Source organism: Globicephala melas, chromosome 20, assembly GCF_963455315.2.
Source record: "Globicephala melas chromosome 20, mGloMel1.2, whole genome shotgun sequence".
Lineage (NCBI taxonomy): Eukaryota > Metazoa > Chordata > Mammalia > Artiodactyla > Delphinidae > Globicephala > Globicephala melas.
Window position 1 is genome coordinate 27,460,024 of NC_083333.1, and position 11,187 is coordinate 27,471,210.

Consider the following 11,187-nt stretch of genomic DNA (forward strand, 5'->3'; position numbering starts at 1 on the left):
GACCTCCCAGCGGTTGTGCTCTCCAGGTCACCCATCTACAGTCCCCATCCTTGAGTGGGTTGTGCTCCCTCCCTTTGGGGCAAAACCTGCCTCTCCTGCACCCCCAATTCTGAGCACCCCTGACCCCCTCTCGCTTCTGCCTCACTGGCCGCTGCCCTTGAACACCCCGCCTGATGCTGCAGTGTCCCAGAGGACAGTGTGTAACACTCTGCATACAACACAGCCCACAGGCCCCAGACCCAGCGGGCCACACAGGCATGACCCGGAAGAGGGCAGCCAGGCCTCCCCCGGTGCCACCAGCCCACTCGGACTCCGCTGCAGCGTACAGCAAGACAGTGCTTGTATTTCTGCCCCACTTCTGGAGCATTCACACTGATGGGCAACCGTCTCCATCCCAAAGCTGTGTGCCACAGGACAGAAAGGGTCTTGGTGGAGCCAATATAAACCACAGCCGGAGGCCAGAAACCAAGGCGTCGGCAGGGCCACGCTCCCTCTGAAAGCTCAAAGGCAGTCCTCCCTTGCCTCTCCCAGCTTCTGGTGGCTCCCGGAAATCCTTGGCATTCCTTGGCTTGTAGCCGCAACACTCCCATCTCTGCCTCTGTCTCCACATGGCCATTTTCTCCCCGCGTGTCCTCTTCTTATAAGGACCCCAGTCGTACTGGATTAAGGGCCCACCCTACTCTCTATGACGTCATCTTAAATAATTACATCCGCAATGACCCTCCTTCCAAATAAGGTCACGTTCTGAGTTACTGGGGTTTAGGACTTCAGCATCTCTTTGGGGAGTGGGGGGAGCATAGTGCAACCCGTATCAGCCTGGTTGGCAGTGGAAGGCCCGGGAGGACCAGGCCAGCTCCCCTCTCTCCTTCCTCCTTGGTCATTACCCACTGGCGCTGAAACCCGCTCCCCTGCAGGGTTCCCGGATGAACCCTCAGGAGCCCGGAGCCCAGGACATTGAATGGGCTGGGGCGTTATGTGCAGCCAGAGCCTCTGGCACCCGAACAGCAGGCAAGGACGCACACCTGCAGGGCTGTGTAGGGCTGCTCCTTGCCCAGGTGTGGCTCCCCGTACGAGTCCCTCCCTGTGTGCAGATGAGGTTACGGCACACCACTTCCGGCAAACAGCTCCAGCTGACGCCAAAAGTCACGTGGTAGGAGGCGGGTGCACACAGTCTCCTCGGGGCCTGTGGTCACCCATAAGCCGTGCCTGCCCCTTGCCCCTCACCCCAACATGTAGGTAGAGAGGTGCAGGGCCCCTGCCTCTCCTCACACCCTTCACGCAGTTCCTTTGCTTGCACCCACCCCGTTCCGCGGGAACCTGACCTCCCTTATATAAGACGTTGGGACAGCGTAATTGAATGGTTAGCCCAGGCCAGGGCCCCTGAACTCCGCTATGGACAACCCCAGACATACTCTCACCCTCTGTCACCAGGAGCTGCAGGGTTCCTTAGATGTCCTGGAGACTCTGCTCAAAATGATTCACCACAGGGACTTCCCTGGCGGTCCAGTGGTTAAGACTCTGCGCTTCCATCGCTGGGGGCGTGAGTTCGATCCCTGGTGAGGGAAGTAAGAACCCAGGTGCCAGTGCGGTGGAGCCAAAAAAAAAAAAGATTCAGGACTTCATGAATTCTTTTGATACCAAACGTTTAAGGCCTACTCGGTGCCAGGGGTCAGCTCTGCCTTCGGGAGCCCCTGGATTGGGAGGTGTGCAGGGAAGCCCACCTCGGAAGGCTCTCCGGGGTGGGTACATTCTGGGCGCAGCCCAACAGGGCAGGCAGAAATGGGAGGTGTCAAAGTCCAAGCACCGGCCAGGGGCCCCGAAGTGCAAATGTGCTGCAAGGTGAATATCCATCGGTCGGTAAACACAATTACATTCAGATGACGTCGAGCTGGGGTGCATTAGCAAAAGCGAAACTGCCTGAGAGCTGCGCTCGGAACGCACGCCTCCTCGTGAACCCCGCGCCGCGCTGCCCAGGGGCGTCTCCAGCCTCCCCCGCCCCCGCTCCCGGAGCCACTTGTTGCCCGCCAGCCGGATGGAGCCCGGGCGCCGCCTCCTGGCCACGCTGCGCAGTGGCAACCCGGGCGCGGGTCCGCGGGTCCCAGCGAGGCCAGACCTTCCCCTGAAGGCGGGGTCTCCAGGGACAGCTCCCGGTGGGACCCTAACCCCGGCAGCTGGCAACCCTGGGGACCGGTCGGTCCTAGGGCTGGATTTGGCCCACGCCCTCAGGCCAGTGTGGCGCACGGGGGCCCTCCTGCCCCTCGGGAGCTGACCCTGCGGTCCTGCGCGCCCCAGCGGGACAGCCCGCTCCACGCCAGTGTCTTTCAGGTGGCGGACGGAGGGAGGAGCCTGTCGGGGTCCGGGCCGGGGCGGTGGAGGGGAGAAGGAGTGGGTGGAGCCTAAGGCGAGAAGGTTCCTGCGCCGTCCCTCGCCCGCCGCCTACCCCAGCTCACCTCTGGTCCAGGGACATGACGGGCACTCCTGGCGCCGCTGCCACCCGGAACGGCGAGGCCCCCGAGCGCTCCCCACCCTGCAGTCCGAGCTACGATCTTATGGGCAAGGTGGGTGGGCACTGCACCCAGCGCTGGGGACTCGGTGCCGGCTCTGGGGGTCACCCCTCCCCGCGCTCTTCGCCCTGAGACCCCGGCCTCCCCGCCCAAGACCCTTTCTGGCTGCGTCTGCGTTGGACTCATCCCTTCCCCCCAGGCAGCCGGGTCTCCCAGAATAAGGAAGGAGGGTCGAGACAGAGCCCTGGGCCCATGCCAGCGTCCAGGGATCTGGGCTGGCTCCGTGGGAGAAGGGAGAGGAAGGTCGGAAGGAGCGAGTGACTCCCCACCCAGAGGACCGCAACCCCATTTTCTTCTGCCACACTCCGGCCAATACGAGCCCCAGGAATCCCATGCTTCTAGGTAGGGTTTGAGCGCACAACCCTCCAGGGTACAGGCACCCGAAGCGCTGGGAAATAGGGCTGCCTGGCGACTTGGAAAGGACACCTCCTGGCGGCGGGGAAACTTGCAGTTAATGCCCTTCTCGCTGTTTCCAGGCCTTAGGACTGAAGATCTTTAGGACCCCAGCTGCCCCCAGGCGCTACCCCTTCCCTTTCCACCCCTGCAGTCACTGCCCACACCTTCTTCTGGGAGGATGTTGCTAGCCAGAATGCAGACCCACATGGGAATTTTTAGAACCTGAGAAAGACCTGGGGCGTTAGGCACAAGTCTCCCACCTGGGAGAGCTTAAGTCAGCTGTCTGGGGCTGGTTCCCTCTGCGGGTGGCCCTGAACGGAAGCAGGTGGGGCTGGTGGTGGACACTGGTCTGTATGCCCTCCCTCCATGCCCTTGGAGCAGGCAGGTACCAGGAACTCTGAAAGAGGTGCTGAGAGAGCCCAGAGCCTCCACTCTTCCTCTGTACGGTTGGGGATAGATTAGCGAAGGGGCCGCCCATCTCATGCTACATGGCCTTGAAGGAGACCTGCCTCTTTCTGCGCCTTGGGTTCCTCCTGCAACCCCCCTTGTTTCAGAGGAAACCACTCTGCAAGTCACCCACCCAGAGCCGTTGCGATAAGCGTCCTCTGTGGGCTCCAGGCAGGAAGTCGGCCCCCACTGTGTTCAGGGGAGGGGAGCTGCTGAGGGCCAGCCCCAGGCCGCTGGGACCTGCCTGACCTCCTTGCCTGACACGCCAGCTGGGTGTTTGCCTAGGAGGTGGCAAGGCTGGGCAGCTGTTTGGTGGACTTGCCTGGCTGGGTGGGTGGCATCATTTGCTCAAGGCAACCGTCAACTGTAAAGTACACAGGTGCTTGCCCTACCTCCCTCTCTCCCTCCTTCCCCATCGGGTACTGGGACCCAGGAGCCAGGGAGCAATGCAGGCTCCCGAAGGCTCCTTAGCCCCCAGCCTGCCATCTGTCCCCTGGGCCAAGCGGCATCTGTGGAGAGTTGGCCTCTGGCCCCCACCAGCCTTCGTGCCCGAGGCCTGCCTAGGAGACTGAGTCCGGGATGGTCTGGGAAGAGCCTGGTGGGAGCTCCTTGGGGAGGATTAGAGGGGATGGGGCCACAGGCAGGCAGCACCCACCCCGGGCCACTCTTCTGGAGTCAGGTGGTTCATGCCAACATTGTTGACCCTAGACATTAACGGAGTCTAGAAAGGCCTCAAAGAAATTATCCCTCTTTCCTTCTAACCACTATGGAAACTGCCACAGAAGGGTTAAGAAATCTTCCCGAAGTCCCCCAGTAACCCACGTACAAGCCAGGACCCCAGCCTTCATACACCTTTGGTTCAGCCCCCCACCTCTCCACCAAAGTTAGCTAATCCCATACCCCATGCCCACAGCAGGAAAGCCCTTGGGCTCCATTGTCAAGGTCACAGCCTCAAAAATAACTCAAACCTAGTCCCTGCTCAGCCCATTAAGTATCGACTCGGCCTGTTGGGAAAGTTCCAGCATTAGGTCTGGACCTCTGTTCTCCAAGATTGAGGAGTGACTGGACAGAGGGGTCCCCTCCCCCGCCCATGGTCCCCAGAGAAGATGAGCAGAGACTGGACGGACAGGAAAGGGACAAACATACCCCCACACACACTCCCTCCTGCTCTGCCACCTACAGTGACCAGGGATGCCAACTGTCAGCCATTTGTCCCACGTGGGAGGTTTCTGCGGAACGAACTTCAGACTAAATGTCTCTCCGCTTCAGTATAAATTTCAACCTTCCCTAATTCACGCAACGCTTTTATAAACATAAAATGTCATCAGGAACTTCCAAATAAATGTAACCAAAAGTAAAACACCTGAATAAAAGTAAGTTTAGAATATGACTTTGCAAATGACAGAGCCGTGCCCCCAGCAGATTCTGATACACTCCCTTGGGTGGGAATCCCTGTCCGAGGTATTAACACTTCTCTTTCTGGCACCATAGCCCCACCCACGTGTGCACACATGTGTGGAACACACACAGAGGGGGAAGGGATCCTAGCACGGTGCAGAGTCGAGACCACAAGAATGTGGTTGTTCTCTGGGGCCACCGAGCACGTTTGAGGTCCTGTTCGTGCTAAGTTGGCAACTCAGGCTTCCAGGAAACCAGATGAGGACAGGAGGGTCAGAGGGAGAGCCTGAGAGGCAGCCGGAGCCGGGGAGTGTGGAGAGGAGAGGCAGGGTGAAGGCAGCAGCCGGCTTCTCCAGAAGCAGGTGCCCTCGGGGCAGTCGGCATCCTTCCCTGGCTCTCCCTGGAAGCCCAGCTAACTGCCTCTGCCCCCATCTCCTAGGTGATGCTTCTGGGAGACTCAGGCGTCGGCAAAACCTGTTTCCTGATCCAATTCAAAGATGGGGCCTTCCTGTCCGGGACCTTCATAGCCACTGTCGGCATAGACTTCAGGGTGAGGTGGCTGCAGGCTCCTCCTCCAGCAGCGAGCCAGGGGCTATGGCTCAGGCACGGGGGACGGTCCTCTCCTCACCTGCGCTGGCTTCTCAGGACCGCTGTGGCTCACCCTAGGGCACAGGATGCTCCCCTAGGGACCCCAGAGGTGGCCAGCTAAGAGGAGTCTGGGCTTGGGGAGGCTCTTGGCTCCCCTACAGGATGAGAAATGAGAGACTGAGTCTTAACATCCTGCCCCCAGCCAGGCAGACATATCCCACAGTGCTAGCTGGGCCCCCCGGCAAGACCTGAGGTCAGCCAGTCTTTCTGGAGTCCCGGGAAGCCCAGCACGGCACTAGGTGGAGGAACTGGGCTGGCCCTGTGGGAACAGAGCAGCTTGCCAGCATCCCTCCCTCTCACCTCGATGAACCCATCTTTACAAATCGGCATCCCGGATGCCGAGGGCTCTGAGCACTGCACACGCGCACGGGCCAGGAGAGTGAGGGTCTAACCCTGGCAGGGGTGCTCTCAAAGGCCAGGTGCCTCCCTCCCAGTGCGAGGGGAAGCTTCACTGAGGAGAACTAGTGGACAGCCAGGGGAAAGACGGCCCTGCAGATCCAGCCTCTGCGGTCCCCGAGATGCTGGTGGGCGTCTTATCTCTAAGAGCTTGGAGGCTGGGCTCCGCCTGTGCACCTTGCTGAGCCCGGGCCGGGGCGAGAGGAGGGGTGCGGTCAGGCAGGTTCTCAGGCTCTCCCTGCCTTGGCGTGTTGTGAGAAGGGCAGACGGAGTCCCCAGAAGAGAGGACTCCAAAGTAGGGGTACCTGGGGACAGAGTCCCACTGCCCTGATGGGGCGATCCGGCTGGAGACGTCTCCGGGGCTCACCGGACCCCCGTGGCCCTGGGGAGCAACCAGACAGGATGTTTGCTGTACTGTAGGATTCAGCAGAAGGCAGAAACCGAGACTCCCCTGCCCTCCACGCCCACCTCTCCCTCTGCCCTTTTCTCTTTCAGAACAAGGTGGTGACCGTGGATGGTATGAGGGTGAAGCTGCAGGTGAGACCAGCGGCTGGGAGGGCTGGGGTGTGGGCGAGAGGATGGGGGAGCCTGCCCAGCCTCCGCACCCAACCACAGGAGGCCTGCGGCCCTGCGCACCGCCTGGGCTAACTTCCTGTGGGGGTCAGGAGAGGAAACGGCCTTTGTTTGTTTGATGTCTGCAGAAAAAGCCGTTCCCAGGCACCCTCCCTTCTGTCAAAGGCAGCAGCTCTAAGTGCCTTCAGACAAGCTTAGGCTCGCTTCAAATCATCCCCAGGTTCCCAGGCCTCATCTGCTCTGGGAGGTTGGACACCTCTAATCCCTGGGCTGGGCAAGAAGCAACAGCACCGAGCTTGAGAACTCATTAACTACCGCCATCCGGGACATCACCAGATGTTCACAAGCCCATGAGAAACTAAAGAAGGAAACATCTCACCTCCCCGCCCATCTCTCGTACCACAACATGGCTTTCCTCTGCCCAGGACAGTCCCTGCCCCCTTCTGACCATTTGTCCATCCCTTCCTAGATCTGGGACACCGCAGGGCAGGAGCGGTTCCGCAGTGTCACCCACGCTTATTACCGAGATGCCCAGGGTAGGTCCCTCACGTGCTCTACCTCCACCACCCCCCCAGCCCACTTGTAACATCCACCCTTCTGCCCCAAGTTCCCCATGTGACCTCTCTCTCCCCCTCCAGCCTTGCTCCTGCTGTATGACATCACCAACAAATCTTCCTTCGACAACATCCGGGTAGGTCCTCCTCACCCACCACTCACGAGCAGGCAGGGCAGGGCCTGTGCAGGCCAGGGCTGCTTCCTGCTTTGTGGGAATGGGTGGAGCATGGAATACTGCTGCCTCGTTAAAAACACCGGAGCTGTGACTCAGAAGTAATAAACTACTCCTGGGTGGTTGATGGGCATGTGGGCATGAAGGCCAAGCAGGCTGTGTGCTACCTGCTCATCCCTATGATTCATGGAGCATTTCATGACAGAATGTTCAGAAAGTGCCCAGCTCCACCCTGGACAATTACCCACAGAGACCAAGAGGAGAGCCCAAGCAGAAAAGTCTACCCATACATCCACCCCAACTTTCAAGAAGGTGACTCAGGCAGACAAAGCGAGTGGCTCCCTCCTCACAAGCAAACTATTAAATAGTCGAGACAGTAATTCAACAAACACTGACTCTGTGCACAGCATCGTGACGATTTCACATGCTTCCTGACCTCAAGGGGTTGACAAGCAAACTGGGGGAACAAGACATACAGATATAAAACTGCTTATAAACTGGATGGAATCCATGGCACTCCTACTGCCACCTCCAACCCCATGCTCATGGCAGACATCACTAATCAATCACAGTATTTTTGATCACTGAGCCCTTATGGGGCCTTAGAATCCTCAACAGGGCACTCGAGGAGACTGCTGGTGACTACCAGCTGATTTATAAGATATAGCCTCTGTCGCCTCTGTCTTTCATAGAACTGAGAGCTACACTGCAAGGGGTTTAGAGCTACTCAGGACTGGAGAGGCCCAAACAAAGATGTCGATGAGAGAATGCACAGGGCATTATGATCGGTGTTCAGGGGCAGTGAGTAGTCCAGGATAATCCACAGGGCAGAAGAAGGAAAGGCAGGAGGGAGGAGGGGAATGGCTGGGGCTCAGCGCACCCTCTCCCACAGGCCTGGCTCACTGAGATTCACGAGTACGCCCAGAGGGATGTGGTGATTATGCTCCTAGGCAACAAGGTGAGTGGCTCCAGGGCAGGGTCAGCCCATCCTTCTCCCACTGCCACAAGTATTAGCTGGACATCCTTCCAGCAAAGCACTCTTTACAGCCTCCAGTTCAGGAGTCAGACCTATCTGGAGGCTTCAGTCCATCATATCTGCCCTCTTAAAGCTTTGGAAATGGCCCCCTGCGGGGAAAGGTCAAGCTGCTTCCTGAGAGATCCAGGGATGACCAGCTGCTCAGCCCCTATTAGATCCTAGGGACTAGATACACGGATTAAGAGCTGTGTGTGGAAAGGGTTAACCTCAAATACTGTCAGCCCTTCGAGGCTGGCCACCACCCCCTTGCCAAGCAGAGTTACCCACCTCCCTGAGTTGGGGTGAGATCCCCCTGCTGGGAGCTGGGTAAGAACTTGAAGAAGGCAGAAGCCCTGGCCCCAGGTGGATCATACCACCCGCAGTCCCGCAGGTCACCAGCAGAGGGCGGGAAGTACCTGCTCCCAGGGCAGAAACCTGGGCCCGCGGGGCGGGAGAGGGGCCATCCGGGGTCAAGGCTTCCTTCCCCAAAGTGACCCACCTGGGCTTGACAGGCGGATGTGAGCAGTGAAAGGATGATCCGTTCAGAGGATGGAGAGATGCTGGCCAGGGTAAGTGACTGCCTGGGGGGAGTGGGGGTGGGCAGCCGGAGACTGGCCACTGAGGCTAATCTCACCCTGGCAGGAGTATGGAGTTCCCTTCATGGAGACCAGCGCCAAGACGGGCATGAACGTGGAGTTAGCCTTTCTGGCCATTGCCAAGTGAGCACTGAGCCGGGAAGGGAACGTGCAGGGAAGGGTGGCACCATCTGGGAATTCGGTAGGGCCTGGCCCTTGGCCCAGTCCCCGGGCCCAACTATATTCTGCGTTCGGAGGCCCCCTGGCCCCGGGCCGTGGGAGTGGGAGAAGGCTCAGTTCCTCACTGCCTTCCCAGCCCATTTCTTCTTCCTCTTCAAGGGAGCTGAAGTACAGAGCCGGGCGGCAGGCTAATGAACCCAGCTTCCAGATCCGAGACTATGTGGAATCCCAGAAGAAGCGGCCCAGCTGCTGCTCTTTCTTGTGAATCCCAAGGGGCTGAGAGGAAGCTCTAGAGACGCACAAGGATGCAGCCTTCTCCCTCAGACCTGGTTTATTCTAAGCGGCTGAGCCAATGAGGAGAGAGTTGGGGGACCCAGTGCACAGCCCCTCCGTACTCCTGCCCCTATTCTAGCTCCTGTAGCTTCCCTGCATCCCCGGAGGAGGGTAAAATATTTTTATTTCATTTTAATGATACATAATCTAATCAAAAGGGCACCAGAAAACGGAGGAAGGGAGCTGGTGCCCCTTTTGCCTTCTAGTGCTAGGACTCAGGGGCCTGGGCCTCCCACCTACCCACCATGAGGGTGATATTGCACCAGCTCAGCACCAGGGGGCACTGATGCACTTCTGGGGTATGAGGCAGGTAGTGACCCCATTCCCACCCTTCAGCTGGCAAGAGGCTGAGCAGACCCAGGCCTTCATTTCCTCCGGCTCCCCAGAGAACAATCTTCCCCAATAAGACAGGGCCCTTGTGCCAGGAGCGAGATCAAAGCCTCAGGAAGATAAGAGATGTGGAGATTGGGCAGGGACCCAGCTCCCTGGGGGGAGGGGGGGAGAGGAGTAACAGAGATTAGGTCTGTTAGGCTACCTCTGGCCTTACTAGCCCCTCTCTGGGAGGTGCACCCCATTTCCCCCAGCCCACAAGCACATTAGGGCACCTGGAAACATCTGGTTCCTATTCACTGGACCTCAGATCCCAGGGGAGCCCCTCCTCCCTGAATCCCTGGGCTTATCTTCCTACCTTTCTGCCTGTGTCCCCAGACACCTACAGTTACTGATAGGGAAAGGTTATTCTTCTGTTCCAATCCTTAGGCCGGTATGCAGCCCACAGGCTACTTCTTCAAGCAGCTGTAGTGCTTCCACTGGATAAAGAGCCAGATAAAAAGAAAGCCCTGACTCCTGGAGTAGGTGGGAGATAGAAGTGAGCAAACCTCACCTCGTTGTGTAACCCCTAAACCCAAGGGCCATCTCCTCCCCCATCAGCCACATCCTTTTCTTCTCAGATGGACATTCGGGCCCAAACTTCTTTATCTCCCTTCGTACTGAGCCAGGTTAGGGAGTGAGAGGTCATCCATTTCTGGGAAAATCAACGCATTGTATGCAAAACAAGGTCATGTGGGTGAGGCTTGGGGTGGGGAGACTGGCAGCAAGGAGTTTACATGCTAAAGGAGTTTACGTGGGGCCAAGGTCACACGTCTCCCAAAGCCCTGACCCCAACAATGGGAAGAGGGCAGGAGACGTGCAGCTTATGACCTAGAGGCACCTTTACTCCAGCTCTGTTCACCAGGGCTGGGGCGAGGGGTGAGAAAGTATGCCCTGTACATTTCTGCAGCTGCTGCATTTGCTTTCAAGGCAGAAATCTTGCTCCCAGAGCAGAGTCAGCACGATAAGGACGCTCTCCAGGCCTCTCCCAGGCAGAGCAGGGAGGAGCCTGACCTTGCCGGGTTCTTCTGGGGCCCAAGGCAGGTCGCAGGCAATCCAATCACATGGGCTGCTCTGGGCCTTTGGCATTTGTGTTTTTCAGAAGTAAATGGCAGTATTTTGGAAAGTACACCCTGTCCATTGCTTCTTTGAGGTGCACATGATGCGGGGGTCGGGGGGGGGGTTGCGGGGGAGGATCATGTTGAAAGGATTGTCGTTGCTTGTCACTGATTGCCAAAATCATTTGCTTCTCATCCTTCAATGTCCCCAACTAGTCACCTCATCCCTAACAGACTGCCCCCAGCCTCTGTGACCAGCCTCTCATCTGAAAGTAGGAGCTGAAAGGTTTATCTTACGGTCCTAATCATTTTTCCTTCTCTATTGAAAAAAGCCAGGGCTCCTTTTCCTATGGAATGTACCCAGAGATTGGTTACCTGACCCTGATCTGCCTCTCCCCAACCCCACCTCCCTAGCCAAAGGCTGACGCCAATTCCCACGCCATTGTCCCTAGGTGGCCTGTCTTGGATGGGCAGCCCCGTGAAGCCTTGGGCTCTCTGCTGGACCCTC

The 11,187-nt window shown here is 58.3% G+C and overlaps 1 protein-coding gene across 4 annotated transcripts in view; it reads left to right on the forward strand.

Moving 5' to 3' along the window:
• The window catches only part of RAB37 (RAB37, member RAS oncogene family), a 71,384-nt gene extending 60,634 nt beyond the window's left edge, over positions 1 to 10,750 (forward strand). Inside the window, exons 1-9 of one of the 4 annotated variants that reach the window (XM_030837573.2) lie at positions 2,466 to 2,558; positions 5,245 to 5,355; positions 6,345 to 6,386; positions 6,892 to 6,958; positions 7,061 to 7,113; positions 8,042 to 8,107; positions 8,677 to 8,733; positions 8,807 to 8,883; positions 9,079 to 10,750. In XM_030837573.2, the coding sequence (XP_030693433.1) occupies positions 2,466 to 2,558; positions 5,245 to 5,355; positions 6,345 to 6,386; positions 6,892 to 6,958; positions 7,061 to 7,113; positions 8,042 to 8,107; positions 8,677 to 8,733; positions 8,807 to 8,883; positions 9,079 to 9,184 (672 nt within the window). In that variant the 3' untranslated portion in view covers positions 9,185 to 10,750. Of the gene's footprint in view, positions 1 to 2,465; positions 2,559 to 5,244; positions 5,356 to 6,344; positions 6,387 to 6,891; positions 6,959 to 7,060; positions 7,114 to 8,041; positions 8,108 to 8,676; positions 8,734 to 8,806; positions 8,884 to 9,078 lie in introns of those variants that run through there. The other 3 variants (XM_060290978.1, XM_070044518.1, XM_030837574.2) reach the window with 3 other exon arrangements.
• The last annotated feature ends 437 nt before the right edge of the window (positions 10,751 to 11,187 follow it).